Source organism: Taudactylus pleione, unplaced genomic scaffold (assembly GCF_031769625.1).
Source record: "Taudactylus pleione unplaced genomic scaffold, aTauple2 ptg000041l, whole genome shotgun sequence".
NCBI lineage: Eukaryota > Metazoa > Chordata > Amphibia > Anura > Myobatrachidae > Taudactylus > Taudactylus pleione.
Genome location: NW_028284443.1, coordinates 70,955,608 through 70,971,247, shown reverse-complemented (window position 1 = coordinate 70,971,247; position 15,640 = coordinate 70,955,608). Strand labels below are relative to the sequence as shown.

Here is a 15,640-nt window from a genome sequence, read left to right as displayed (position 1 = left end):
GATGGTGACTACCTGCATGGAGGATAATGGGCCTGATTCAGAGCCGCTCGCTATTTGCGGTCATTCGTTTTATAAAAAGGGGTGGCTATTCAAATGAACCGTTCGCACTTTGCGGTCTGTTCACGCCTCTAAGTCTGAACGAGCGAGCAAAACTTGCGGTTGTAATTTTGAAAAAAAACTCCCCCTTGCCGCTCGCACCATATGTCATGTCCGCTATTTATTAGATTAATCGAGTACATCGTACAGCGTATGAACTGCTCGCTATTCTTGTGGTTGGTTTTTTTCAACCGCTATTTTGCGAGCAGTTCTGAGTTAAAAAAAAACCAGTGACGTGGTCAATGACGCTGCTGGATTAATTATGCACACCCTTAAAACGCCCGTTTTGACCTTTAAGCACGCCTGCGTTCTGTTCTCTACTCCCCGTTTTCAAGCACCTTCCCCTGTTACCACCCACATACGCCTCCTTCTGTCACTCAAAGTAGCAGGCATTCGCTATATAGCGAACAAACTTTTCGGCCGCACTGACTGGTTCGCGCATGCGTATTACAATCCGTACGCATGCGTAGATGTGCGAACATCGGTCAGAACGAGCGGCTGCTTACGAGCGGCTCTGAATCAGGCCCAATATTCCTATACATCGGTTTTTGATAGATATTAGTTGTTAGTTGTTGTCTATTCTTTAAAATCAAAACATTCAGATAATGAATGACGTCTTGGTTATCTCATATGTAAATTTAATATTTTCATCCTGAGTATTGATCATTTGCATCATATCAAGAAATTGCTGTTTACTCCCAGTTCAGATCATGAATAGATTGTCTATATATCTTGTGAGGAAGTGAATATAGGATGTCGTTGACAGATCTGTCAAAAACAAATCATTCTCCACTTCCAGCATGAAAGAATTAGCAAACGGGCGGAGACGCACGACCCCATTGCGCATTCTAGTAACTGTACTTACCTGGATCCATCTAAACAAAAAGCCATGTTTAGTGCGCATCATCTACAGGAGGGACAGAAAGAAGTCCAAGTCCGGTCCAGTACAATGTGGGTTATGTGTGTTCAGTCGCTGGATCACATGTAAACCCCCCTGCCATGAGGAATATTGGTGTATAAACTCATCACGTCCAAAGTGCAGGACTAACATCCGCTAGGCAGAGGGACCAGAAATTCTAGTTTGCGACTTAGCGTGGTCATGTCCTTCAATATAGTTGGCTATAGAAATGAATAAAGGTATTTTGCCACAACATAAAGCAATAATCCCTCGCGGCTATGATGGGCCTTCCTGGGGAATAGTAGGGTTTGTACACCAATATTCCTCATGGCAGGGGTTTACTGCTCCTCTGTATTTTATCCTTAAGTCAGTTTTATTTAAGTAATTACATGAATTTCTCTGCTATTGATGTGAGACTCCCAGGTCTGTAGTTATCATATTAGTCCTTACTTGGTAGTGGAACCCCATGTGTTATTTTCAGTATCTGGAATAACACCTGTCGGCAGTGATTGCTTGATTTAATGGTTCTTCAAGCATTCTTAATACCCTTGGATGTATATCAGATGTATCCATTCACTTATCTCCTTTGCATCACAGAGATAAAAATTACACGTCATCCGACTGTCTACATATAATACAGTAAATCAGTCCCCTCTAGTGAAGGTGACTGCTTTGGACTTATTTCTGCTAAATATGCACTGCTGTATCTATTCAGACCATCTGCAACTCCTTTGTCTTTTTCAAAATAGCCACACTCTTCTTTTTTTTGGCATGCCTTTTCCTCCCTCTGTATTTTTTTCCCTGCACAAATTTAGAACATCTTGTCAACTGAACAATTTTATAATCCAGGCAGTTATTTATTTCCGTTGACTTAGAATAATGCTGGCCATACACTGGACGATTGATCACACGGTTTGGGCTGTGTTTACAGGTTGGTCAGACCAATCTTATGAAAATAGTTGTATTTTGAGTCTCCTGTGACCCCCGATGCACGTCCCCGCCGTCGTCTAGTTGGATCGCAGATCAGATGGTTTTGCAGAGAGACCTCAACCTATCGTGTATGATGTGAAGTCTCATGTGAAGTCGTTGCATTGTCAGAACAAATAGTCCAGGATCTTAAGGGAATAATTTCAAGGGAAATCGAACAACTGATCTTGCCAACTTTTGAATCTCACCGTGTATGGCCACCTTAAGACACCTCTGTTATGTGGAGGCGATTCAGTTTTTGCGTGGGCGCCAATAATTCATGAACACCCAGTTTTTTGCAATTCAATTGTTTTGGTCACTCATTATCAATCTACCTCTTCTCGCCCTGTTAGACCGGGCTTAGCTGTATAAAATGGCTAAACCTGGCTAAAGTCCTGGTTAGTGCGCCCTAACAAGCGGTTTCACGCACATTTCTGCTTGCACCCTCCTGAGGGTGCGAGCAGAAATGCCGGTTCCGGCGGCTATCGTGCTCAGACTGAGAAGCAATTGAATTGCTCCGTTGAGCGACTTAAAAAATAAAATAAAAGCAGCCCCAGGCTAAACAATTGACGTGCACCCTTTGCGTCTGACAGAATTGTATCAAAGACGAAAATATGTTGTCTCCAAGAGCAAAGAAAATACAGAACTTTGGCCTGTTACCATAACTATAAAGCGATTTATTTAGTACACATTACATGAACACACATTTGAACAAAATCAATCATATTTTTGTGACTGACTCTTTGTACCCACTTTATCACTCGTGTGTAGATCTGCTTCGTCTCCAATTTTAGGTATACAGTTTGGGTGTTCATATATTTGTGAGCTGTATACTGTGAACAGTAAGTATGTATTAAACCAGTGCGAGTGGGGTTTCTAGTGTAAGAAGGTAGAACCTCACCATAATACATGTTGCTGATATGACATTTGAGATTACAGTATCCTGAACATCATTAACTTATTTATAATTATTTTTTTTTTTTTCCTTCCTGATCAGTATGAATTATTCAGAGCAGAGGAGGAAGAAAAAATTAAATGCCATGGTCAAGATGTGGATTCCTCAGTTTACTTCATGAAGCAAACCATAAGTAATGCCTGTGGAACAATCGGCCTTATTCATGCAGTAGCAAACAACCGGGAGAAGCTCTGTTTTGGTAAATGTTTTGCAAAAACACTCCTACTGTGGCCACTAAGTGGCGCTATAGTACCATGATATATCAGGATACCTGTGATACGGTTTTCTTTTTGCCATTTTTATAAAGGCTTATTATAGCTTTAACTCTGGACTTTCACTTTGAAAAATAATGAATCTACCTTTTTTAAAGTAATTTTCCATTTAATATAGTATTGTGCACATATAGCAGCCTTCCCTTTTTAGTAAGCTGTTGTGTGGGTGGCATGTATTTATAATGTATATTATAATTAATATTCACATACATATGATTAAAGTTGCAGCTATTTATGTTATCACACAGCAATGTTGCCGCACTGGCAGTGGTTAAATGTAGAAGTATTTTCTCACATTACATAGGAATCATGATCAGAACCATGGTTTCTAAAAACTTGTTCTAATAACTTTAAAATGTGTTCAACAATTAAGGATTTCCCATTCAAACCATTGCTCCGTCGTTTATTTTTTGTCTTGTTTTTTCCTTCTTCAAAGCTATACACTGGTCACTTTGTATCTAGGTGCTGTTGTGGTCCGCCTGTGTGCGGCATCAGTCTACTATAAGGGATTTATGGCTTTCCCCCTCTTTTTCTACTTTTGTCATCCAGAAAGTGACTCTGCTTTGAAAAAGTTTCTTGATGAGTCCATTTCAATGAGCCCTGAGGAAAGAGCCAAGTTTCTAGAAAGAGATGAGGTAAGCGTGATTGTATCTTTTCTGCCTCATAGGTTTTATCCCTAGGAATGTATCACTGTATACAGTAAAGCTGGCCACACACTAGACCAACTTACATCCAACCAGCCAACTTGTTGATTGGTTGGAATGAAAATCTGGTAAAGTATGGGAGTAACTAATGATCAGCAATTTGCTCCTAAATGCCATAAAACAGATGAAAATGGTCGTTCAGACAAGTTTGTTAAATGTTTGATCTAAACTATTTGTTCAAACAACAGTTTTGGTCCTTTTTCCAGCGTTTGGGAGAAAATTGCTGACTGTATACCTTACCGGATTTTCATTCCAACCAATCAACTAGTTGGCTGGTTGGACAGATAATCTTTAGATGTGTGGCCAGCTTAAGTGACCACATATTTATGTAGCTGGTTTTTATATCATTTATACAGTATGTACTCAATGGTGCTCCTTAATAAAAACCAGTGATATAGAAAATAAACCAGATGCTGATAACGATTAAAGATTTAAAACACCTGTATCTTTGTGTAATCATACCGACCTATAGTAAAATATATATATATATGCAATAAAATGTTAGTAATAATTTTTATGCCAATCATCTGAGCATATAATAGCTTAATATAACAATCTTGGTGTTAGTAGCAGTCAATAGCCAGTTTTAAATTGTGCGTAATTATCTTAATCGCCAGTCATGCACAGGTTAATAAAGCAGTCCTTGAGTTGATATTGTGCAGTCATAGACTTACTATAAGCTCACAAGTTTCTGTAGAATACATAAGTGTGGTATACTTTCACTGATTCGCGTTCCTGGCCAGGTAATGCATTGTGTAGGCTGGATAGTTTTGTACAAGAGACTTTTCGGTATTTATCTGTCCAGGTAGATTTTTAGGCAGATGGTAGACTCACTGTTCATGCACCTCCCAGCTGCTGGTGCCTTCCTATTTATGCAGCCTTTCCCGTATTATCTGTGCAGAAGATCCTGTAAATATCGCATAAACAGCATCTTATCTGATCGCAAAGAGCAGTGTCATCAGACAAATATTCCCAATGATAACTTTACAAATCCAGTCAGTACAGGTATATAAGAACAAGATCTGGAGACTGGAGTCTGGTCGGTGCCTGCTGTATACGTCCGGAAGATGTATACAGCAGGAAGGCATCTTTTGTATACTATCCTGCTCTGTTTTTGCATGCAGTGGGAGCCATCCGTGCACCTGGGTGCCCACTGCTCATGATGTAGGCACAACAAACCATAACCGATTATTTATATATATTTAATGCAGGTAACTCCAGTATGGGTCGGGGACATTTAGGTGCACTTGACTAGGCTTTGTGCACCAATAGTCATCACCCTTAAAAACCCAGACTGACTACTTTATAGGTTACAATGGTAGTGCATCAAGGTTAGAGGTACGAAGCATGATTGTCTACTTTGAGAGGTTCCAGATTGTGCTGCAGTAAATTAAATCTATGGTGCTCTTATAATCTACAGTATTATCACTACTCACAGCTCTAAACGGTATGTAATTGAAATACCGGCTATCGGGATGCAGGCCCTCAGAATGCCGACGCCGGAATACCTGGCAGTAAGTATTGGAGTTAGGGGGGGGTTTAGGGTGCAGGGGGGAAGGTTGAGTTTAGGCAGCAGGGAGGGAGTGTTAGGGAGAGGGTTAGGTTTCCTACTGACAGGTGTCTATCATAAACCAGTTGGGATTCTGACCTCCGGCTTACCCTACCCAACCCCTCTAAACTATGAATCACATATGTAGATTAAATATATCAAGTGTGTGTGTGTGTGTGTGTGTGTGTGTGTGTCTTTTTCAGGCTTGTATAATAAAGGGAAAAAACCTGTAAATTGCAACTCCTAAATTTTCATAAACTTAACATATCACTTACTAACCAATTCAAAATATGTATGTACAGAATATATTATATTCTGTTATTGTGTCCTGGAAAATCTGTTTAGTTTTGCCTTCTAGTACTATGCAATACCTAGTCTGTCTGTGGCCTATTGTGGCGTTGCTTAATAACCGTTATTGTAGCCATTAACGAGGTTTGTCCTGCTATTCTGTTTCAGAGTATTCGTGTTACACATGAGAGCAGCGCCCAGGAAGGACAGTCTGAGGTAACTGGGGGACTTTTTACTTGGGTGTTGTTGCCAGTTCTATAATACCAATTCCAGGACTGGCACTGATATGGTTTTCTAAATTCAAAGTTTCGGTCAGGGAGACATCTGGTGCACAAAACTTAGTTTCAATACAGTTAATACACTTTCATTTAATCCAAATTAAGAATGCTTTTCGTGGATAACTTGTGGAAAAAGATGTAATGGTCTCTAAAGATGTTTTTATTTCTATGGAAGCACAATGTAGCCAGCCTGTCTCAGTATGACGTGGCTAATAGTAGAAATAGATTCCACTTGCCTGTATAGTACATATGACTTAGAACATCTCTAGTTCCTTCATGGTATATACAGTTTAAGCAAATTCGTCTTACTCATGGGAAATAATCCCCTCACAATAGTGGCTTACTGACAAGGGGAAGGTACGACCTCATTGTGGCTCGGTGTGATGTCACTGGAGGTATGGCAGGTACAGCGGGCTGAGAAGATATCAGCAAAAAGGTTACATGCCCTTATTCTTTGGTCATATTCTGCACAGCTGTACCTGCCATAATGCTGCTTCATGCATATGAGTTGCTTTGTACCATAAGCATTCAGAAACCTGTTATTTAATATACTTGTGGGGTTAGGTTATGGCCCTTTTAATGAATGTATCAAAATGTTTTGTTTCAGGTCTATGGATCTTGTAGTCAATGTTGCAAAAATCAAATAAGTATTTTAGAGAGATTAACTATTTGTTAACTTACCCATTGCTTCTCTACAATTGCCATGGAGTGTCATTGCTGAGCCGTTGTGTAGCATTACCCTGAGATCTCCCTACTGGAAGACGAAACCCGCTATGGTGAAATGCAGAATTGCATAAATGGTTTATGATGAGGTCTTGTGGCACTCGGAAGCCAAAGTGCATAGATATATACAGTAGAAACTTGATTTGAGCATTGCAGTGGTACATTATACTAATAGGCTGATTGCTGAGATCTAGGAATACGTCCATCTTTTTATTACTTACAGTACAGAGAAAAGCTATTCAGGTTGGAAGAGAAATAGGACTTTGATAACCACTACAGCTCTACAATGTAGGATCATGAGTTGTCTTATACACAACTTTCACGCTTGAAGCAGGAAGATGTGATAGGAGGGGTAGTCTGCCCGCTGCCTCCATACTCGCATATCCTGCCAGCTAGGAGGAGATATATGGAAGTAGCAGTGGCAGATAGGTGATTGTGCTGGGGAAATGTTTAGTCTGCCGTGAGTTAATTTTAAGTTTGGTTAAAGTGGACTTTGCTGAATTATGCACCATATAGTTTCTATGTTGAAAGAACGGAGTGTAAACAGTTACAGTATTTCTAACAGGTGTCTGGCTCTAGTGGGCCATCGTTCTAGCACAAGAAATTGGAGTGACAGAATGCTCTTGCATCACTAATATGCTGGACAATGCACATTTTTAAAATTGTGTGTGTGTGTGTGTTTTTTGTTTTGTTTTTTTCCGCATAATTGCTGTCCATGCCAGTATTCATAGGGCGAGATGCTCCTCCACAAACTACACATAAGGGTGCCGCTCTCTCCCATTGTGTGATGTTTTCTGACAAGCTAATATGGGAGCTGGGTAGAAGAGCCTCTGAGAAGTGGTCGTTTCTCACCGTTGGGAAATACTCAGTAAGCGTTGCATAGGAAGAAAAATGCAAGTGTCATTTGAGGGTCGGGTCATGGATGTAAGGCACATGTCTCCACCATGCTGCTTGCTGCCTACTTTGTTAAACCCTTCACATGCTTGAGCTGCAGGCCAGAGATTACCTGATGGGACACATTCTCGGGCTGGGCAGGGTGTCCAGCTTTTCCCTGCAGGGGGAAATTGTTTCCAGAGACTTGTAATATCATGTAGATGGGCTGAATAATAATTCATACTATTTGGTTCAATCTGTCCTTTGTTATGCTGAAATACTTTACTTGCAATGCGTTTTAATATTATTATGATTATTATTATTTAAGGAACAGTTCTCACCACTATTCCTTCATTAATATATATCACACTTCCTCCTAAATCTAAAATATTTGAAGGTTTTTATATACTTCATTTAATCTGTCCAGCATGCACTCTTACACATTAGACGATGTGCAAATGATTCAATATTGTCAATGATTTCCCTTGAACTCCTGGACAAACGATATTGACCCTCATTCAGAGCCACTCGTAAGCGGCAGTACGCTCGTTCCGAGCGATGTTCGCACATCTGCGCATGAGTACGGTTTTTAGTACGCATGCGCGAATCAGTCAGTGCGGCCGAAAATAGTTTGTTCGCTATATAGCGAGGGCCTGCAAATTTGAGTGACAGAATGAGGCGTATGTGGGTGGTAACAGGGGAAGGTGCTTGAAAACGGGGAGTGGAGATCAGAACGCAGGCGTGCTTAAAGGTCAAAACGGGCATTTTAAGGGAGTGCATAATTAATCCAGCAGCGTCATTGACCACGTCACTGGGTTTTTTTTTAACTCAGAACTGCTCGCAAAATAGCGGTTGAAAAAACCAACCACAAGAATAGCGAGCAGTTCATACGCTGTACGATGTACTCGATTAATCTAATAAATAGCGGACATGACGTATGATGCGAGCGGCCAGGGGGCGTTTTTATCAAATAAACGAGCGTATGTTTTGCTCGCTCGTTCAGACATGGAGGCGGGAACAGACCGCAAAGAGCGTACGGTTCATTTGAATAGCCACCCCCTTTTTCTGAACGAGCGAGCGCTAATTGCGAGCGGCTCTGAATGAGGGCCATAGTGCATACACACTGTGCAATCTTACAAACGACGGAACAATATATCGTGCACTGTTTGGTGGTTAGATCATTAACTATATAATAACATATCGCCTGGTCGTTCGGTAGAGCGTACACACTGCACAATGTGGTAAAAATCGGTAACAACATTTTTTGAGCAGCATGTAGAGCTAACCAAAAGATGCGAGTAACTCCTCACTATAGTGCGTACACACTGGACCATTTGAACGATTTATCGTTCTGATCCATTGGAAATCATCAAATCGTCCAAAACATCGTCTAGTGCAGTGATTCCCAACCTCGGTCCTCAAGGCACACTAACAGTCCTGGTTTTAGTGTTATCCATGCTAAAGCACAGATAGTTAAATCAAAATAACTGAGGTACTAATTAAGTCACCTGTGCTCAAGTATGGCTATCCTTAAAACCTGGACTGTTAGTATGCCTTGAGGACAGTGGTTGGGAACCCCTGGGTACCCAGCTTTAGAAAAGCAGTGCTTCTGCATTTTGCATAACTAGGATAATGCAGATGCCTGAGTATATTTACAGCCTCTTGGGTAACTACAAGCTTGCTTTGCCTTTTCACCTTCTTGCCCTGCATCTGTCATCCTTTTTGTCATTATTTCAAAGTTGTGGGATGTGGCTTTAGCAGTTTATAATAGAGCTGGGAGGAAATATTTCACACATTTAACTGTTAACAAAACGGAAAAAATTCTGCGTTTAGGTTGGATATTGCGTTTTGCCTGCATATTTTACACACAAGAGCTAACCTTTTAAAATTGGTTTTATAGCTGATTTTGATTGTGTTTTATTTTGATAATTAGTATTGCTTTATTTCTTGGCTGAATATATTTCAGCTCCAAAAAACATTGACCAGTATTGAAGTATCTGGACACCTTAGGGACTTTATTAAAGTGGAATAAAAAAGTAATATAAATCTAGTTATGTGAGAATTGGAATTCTGGAATTTTTTTACGAATTGTAAAATAGCTAGAAACTCCATCTCCCTTGTGCGCTGTTTGTTCCCTGCTCTTGTTAGCCAAAATGGTTTAAAATTCTCGAGGTTGTATGTTTCCTTTTTATTAAAAAGCTGGAAGTGTTTTGTGGTGTAAAACATGTTCTATGTGTTGCGGCTTTGTACAGATATCTTGCATTCTTACTGTACCATTACTATCGCTGGCCAAACCTCTGTGTGGGCTGTATAACCTTTGCTCAGCAGTAATGGGGACTTGAAGAAATGTATGGGTGTAACTATAGCTTTTCAATCTTTCTTTTTTTTTTTTTTGTCAGTCAGAAACAAAATAATTGTTTGTGCATAAGCTGCTATCATATCCTGTACGGGATCTATTATTCTTGGTCCTTTATCCAGAGAGGCAAAAAGGTAAATCATTTTACCGCTAGTTGGTTTTAATGTTGTTCACACGGGAGCTGCAGTCACTATCTGGTAGGTCAATACACTCATATATTGACTAAGGTGGAAAATAGCATTAGCAATTCTCTTGTGGTGGCAATGTTTTATTTGTGTATTAGGGAGCAAAAATGATTAAGATCAATAATATTCAAGGGGAAATATTAATTGTAATTGGTGCAAAAACAAAAATATATTAGCATAACATAAGAAATGTTGCTGCAGTCAAAGTGGTGCTCACATCATGTAATAATGTAGCCCCTCTCATAAATATTATTTTTACACCAATTAACAATACATAAATAATGCTGCTTTTATGTAATAAATATTAAACCTTTCATTTTACCCCTAATATATGAATAAAAATATTGCCACCCTAAAGCTGCATACACACGTAAAGATTTTCTGTCCAACCATCCAACTAGTTGATTGGTTGGAATGAAAATCTGGTAAGGTATGAAAGCAAATGACAATCAACAAATTGCACCCAAACGCCGGAAAATTGACAAACTGTTGTATGAACAAATTGTGTAGATCAAACATTTAACAAACTTGTCTGACGACCATTTTCATCTGTTTTCTGGCATTTAGGAGCAAATTGCTGATCATCAGTTACTCCCATACGTTACCAGATTTTCATTCCAACCAATCAACTAGTTGGATGGTTGGACAGAAAATCTTTACGTGTGTATGCAGCATTAGAGTTATTAATGTTACTTGCCTCCTTAAGTAATGCATAATGATTTTCCTCATAAGAGTATTGCGATTCCTCACCTTCTGACTGGCCAGATAGTATGGCGGTTTTGCAGCTGGTGTTTCTGGAGGCTTTGATCAAACCACTTCATTGTTGGCGGTTTGAGAATTACCATCGAAGCCACTGAATTGTAAACCCAGCTGTTTGTAGGTCAAAACAGCCACCAAACCTTCCAATTAGTAAATGTACACCTAATTGTGGATAATAGATTCCATGCAAATACACACCATGCACTCCTCTCCTGATTCCGGGTGATAGATGAGCATTAGACTAGCCTTTTATTAGTAGCTAACTGACAAAACTTACTAAGCGGCGGTTTGACGGTGGGTTCTATTCTATTCTAAACCCCGGTGGTTTGGTGGTCGGGTTCTATTCTGTTCTAAACCCCGGGGGTTTGGTGGCGGTTTTGCAGTGGTTTCTAAATGACAGCCCTGTTCTATTCTAAAATGTGTTTTGATGGCAGTTTTGGCCTTAGTAAATCTGAAGATAGCAAAACCACCGCCAAACCATAGTCAAAACACATTTTAGAATAGAATAGAACAGGGCTGTCATTTAGAAACCGCTGCAAAACCACCACCAAACCCCTGGGGTTTAGAATAAAATAGAAACCGCCATCAAAGCGCCGCTTAGTAAATTTAGCCCAACATCTTTGTAAACTGTTAAATTTTAGTCGTAAACAGAACATGCAGATGCTACAATATAAGTTAATTTAACAGCATTAGTGCCCGAAGACCACATAACTAGTGCCATAATATATAATAATTGAGACAGTGTGTCTATCTTTTGTCCTTTATGCATGGACAGAGTTTTGTACCCTGCTCCACCAAATTGGCATGGAGGTGTTTTTTTATTAGGATTAGGTTTTTTCCTAGGTTTGGACTTTATCAGAGCTACACAATGTCACACAATCCCATAAAACCAAGACACACTTAAATTACACAGGTTCTGGAGCTGAGGGGCTGGCTTCATACACATACTGTCACACTCTCATCTCTTCCAAAGTGCTGTGTTATGACTTTTCCAACAGCCTCATACATGTAATATGGAGTTTGACAGCCCTCTGTGTTTGCGTGATAAACTTTGACATTAAACAGTGTGCATTATTAGCATTTCCCTCACTGGCTCATCTTACAGCAGCCGCCCCAGGGGTCTTAGCAGAATGCCTGGCGGGCTCATGAGCAGCTCAGCACTCGATACATTCAGACTGTGGCAGACGCACATTCAATCCACAATATTTTATCCTGGAAAAGCTTGGCATACAGAGATTACAAACAGCAGGGGAGATTGAGCGCAGACACACAGTGCCACTGCGAACAGGCCCCCTTCTGTCCAGGAATGAGACTCCAGTCCCTGCATTCCCCTCCTGATGGCAGCCCTGTTAGACATGGTCTTCAATGTTTGTGTGCAGAGTGTTTTCAAAGGGTGAATCAGCTGCTGACACAGTGACAGTGGACCACGTAGATTCCCAATTTTCGGGAATCTGTATGCGCTTGACCTGTACTGTACATGTGCAGTACAGGTCTGCCATCCGCACGCAACCTGGCAGCAGACAGTCGGTGTTCGACAGTCTGCTGCCGCTTCTTAGCAAAGGCCTCAGTTTCCAAAAATGGAGGCATTCCGCCGAGGGGAGAGCAGGGGGGGTTTGGGTGGAGAGACCAGGATTTTGTCGGCTGACCGAGATTTCCTGATCTTTTTTACCCATCTTTGGCGGTTGGCTTGAGTGACCCCCATGGTAACTCAACCGGCTGAAGAGATTTCAGATGATCTGATGATGCATTTTTGGATGCAGCTTGGATCAGTAATGCATGCATGAGGCGTAATGCCTCCTGCTGCATTACCATATTACAGCAGCTAACGGCAGCTGCGATAGTATATCCGTCCGCAGCTGAATCACCCCCTCTGTTCTGCAGTGATTTCTGAAACCCAAATGATTTTGGCAGCTATGCTGATTTCTGTTCTGTAAGTCAGTCTGCTCCTGATATACCCCATTCAAAACGATATGGGAATACACCTGCCTACCTTGTCATTTGCTCCTAATTTGCATAGCTATCTAGGTTATTGATGAGAACCATGTAAAAAAAATGAAGGCTGCAGGTGTACTTCAGGGTCCAGTCTTCAACCCAGGCAATGCCAGGTATCCAAACTAGTACAAAATATAATGTAGTGTTGTCTTCTAACATTCAGTAATTGGCTTTCCTGTTTCTGTGTTGAGAATAATCTGAGCAGAGTTTCTCAGCCTCTTTATATAAAATAGGGTGAATCAGCCAGTGAATAAACATTTTCAGGTTTTATACAGTAATTTTAAATGTAATGCAATCTTTAATATTGTTTTATTGATGTCAGTCATATTATTCATTTACTATACTTGTCTGTTCATTTGCTAGTATTGTGCATTAATTCACTGGTAATTTCTACAACCCTCCTTTTTTTGGTTGTAAAATTAACTATTCCTTCAATCTTTAAACCAAAATGTATTTTTAAAGTATACATGGTAATAATGATGGCACATGTCTCAAAACAGTTTTTATGTTATCTTCTACATACACCAACCCCTTAAATATGAGAATTCCCGTAACCGTTCATTCACTGGACAATTCACCGTGTGTGCGTGTGCGTGTGTGTGTGTGTGTGTGTGTGTGTGTGTGTCAAACACCCCCCAGAGTATTAACATTTATTCCATGTAGCCCTGAAGTATTCCCTTTGTCTCTATAGCAGCACAACCACCTAGTGTCCCAACTGCTACAAGCAACCGTTTCTCCAGGGATCAACTTACAGCCCCACCCTTAAGTTGGGGCATCGGTGGACCAGTCATGAGCCATAAAACTGTTGATACCATAGCTTTAAAAGTTATACCGCGGATATTTTGCTTTGAATGTTTCATTACTTAAAGTCAAACTACTGGTTTAATATATGTGATTAAAGTACCTCTTGATGTGTCTTCTGGGCTACTTGTACCACAGGTTGAAAAAACCTGATTTAGAAATAGCAGCACATAACTTTCCTCATCTGCAGACATACTTGGAGTTGTGAGCCGATATTTCAAAAGGCTGTTGTTCCCAATTGCTTCAGGAACAGGCAGACCTTATGTCTTCTGTGCTGTACTCTGATCAAACGCATACAGCTGGGAAATCCGGTTTAGAAGTGAATCTTCACTTTGTGTAATAGGCAATTGCTATCATTTGCCTGAAGCCTGAAATGGTCTCATTATCCTGTGTTCTGTATTTTTACAGTGAACAAAAGATGCTTTCAGAGAGAGTGAGAGATGTCAGCCCAGTTTTACTGCACAATATCATGTTATAATGACATTCAGAATGTTAAAGTGGCTATGTGACCTGTAGTAGCCAGCTAGTGATATGGATGCATGACTAAATTACATGTGTTTACCATTCAAAATTATTTAAAGTCCATGTGAGAATTTCCAATTGAGAAGTGCCATATGTTAGCCCATCAAAAGAAATGCAGCTAGAAATAATATGTATACTCAGGTCAGAAATAGATAGGGTGAGAGATCTGTTACACCTTCTCTCTTTTAACCTATCCCTCTCTCCTTCCCTTCCTCTACCTCCTAAGGCCACCTTCACTAAGCTTAACATTGAGGCTATTGACATCATTTCTTTCTTCCCAGCTTGACTGTCCTCTCTCCCCTATCCTTGACCTCCGATATCATCTCTATGCTGATGATACTGAGATCTACCTTTCCTCCCCTGGCCTCCCCCCTCTCTACTCACTCGTATCTTTAACTGTCTCTCTGCCATCTTTTCCTGGATGTCCCAGCGATTTCTTAAACTTAATGTGTCTAAGACTGAGCTGATCATTTTCCCACCCCCCAAACATAACCACACTTCCCACCATTACTTTATCAATTGATGGCACAACTATCTCCTCTAGCCCCAATGTGTGCTGTCTTGGAGTTATCCTGGACTCCTCCCTCTCCTTCAAACCACATATCCAGAATCTCTCGCATTCCTGTCGTTTTCATCTTAAAAATATTTCCAAGATTAGACCCTTTCTCACCCAGGATGCCACTAAAACCCTCATACACTCACTGGTCATCTCCAGATTGGACTACTGTAAACTCCTCCTATCTGGCCTCCCCAACTCCCTTCTCTCCCCTCTTCAGTCTGTCCTCAATGCTGCTGCTGGGCTCGTCTGCATCTGCCTCCTTTCTCCTACAAACTCTCCACTGGCTCCCCTTCCCTTTCAGAACCCAATTTAAGGTTCTCACACTTGCTTACAAAGCCCTCACCCATTCCTCTACCATTTACATCTTGGATCTCATCTCCCTTCACTCTCCTGTCCGCCCTCTTCGTTCAACAAATGCACGCCGCCTCTCATGCCAATTGATTACTTCCTCCCACTCCCGCCTCCCAAGATTTTTCCCGAGTTGCTCCCCACCTTTGGAACTCTGTCCCTCTTCCCATCAGACTCTCCACCTCAATCCTTCAAACGGACTCTCAAGACCCACTATTTCATCAAAGCCTTCCAGCTCTCATCTTAACTTTTTGCTGCATACTCCTTCCTCCCTGCCTACCCAATCTGTGTCATAACTGTTTGTCTGTCCGTCCCCTTTAGAATGTAAGCTCTTATGAGAAGGGCCCTCTACCCTCTTGTGCTTCTCCTTACTCTATTTTCATCTACTTCTTAGTCCCCACTAGGGCACCTAACACTTGGTTGCTTTACTCTCTTGCTTATCTGGGTGTTATGGTCGCGAATGTAGCAATTAATATTATCCATGTCCTGTATTGTACTGTAAGTCAACCTATTTGT

At 40.8% G+C, this 15,640-nt stretch overlaps 1 protein-coding gene across 3 annotated transcripts in view; it reads left to right on the top strand.

Annotated features, from left to right (window-relative positions):
• The window catches only part of UCHL3 (ubiquitin C-terminal hydrolase L3), an 88,883-nt gene that overhangs the window by 25,307 nt on the left and 47,936 nt on the right, over nucleotides 1-15,640 (top strand). For all 3 annotated transcript variants that reach the window (XM_088459325.1, XM_088459309.1, XM_088459317.1), the window contains 3 exons: nucleotides 2,958-3,114; nucleotides 3,737-3,822; nucleotides 5,897-5,944. In XM_088459325.1, the coding sequence (XP_088315451.1) occupies nucleotides 2,958-3,114; nucleotides 3,737-3,822; nucleotides 5,897-5,944 (291 nt within the window). The remainder of the gene's footprint in view (nucleotides 1-2,957; nucleotides 3,115-3,736; nucleotides 3,823-5,896; nucleotides 5,945-15,640) is intronic.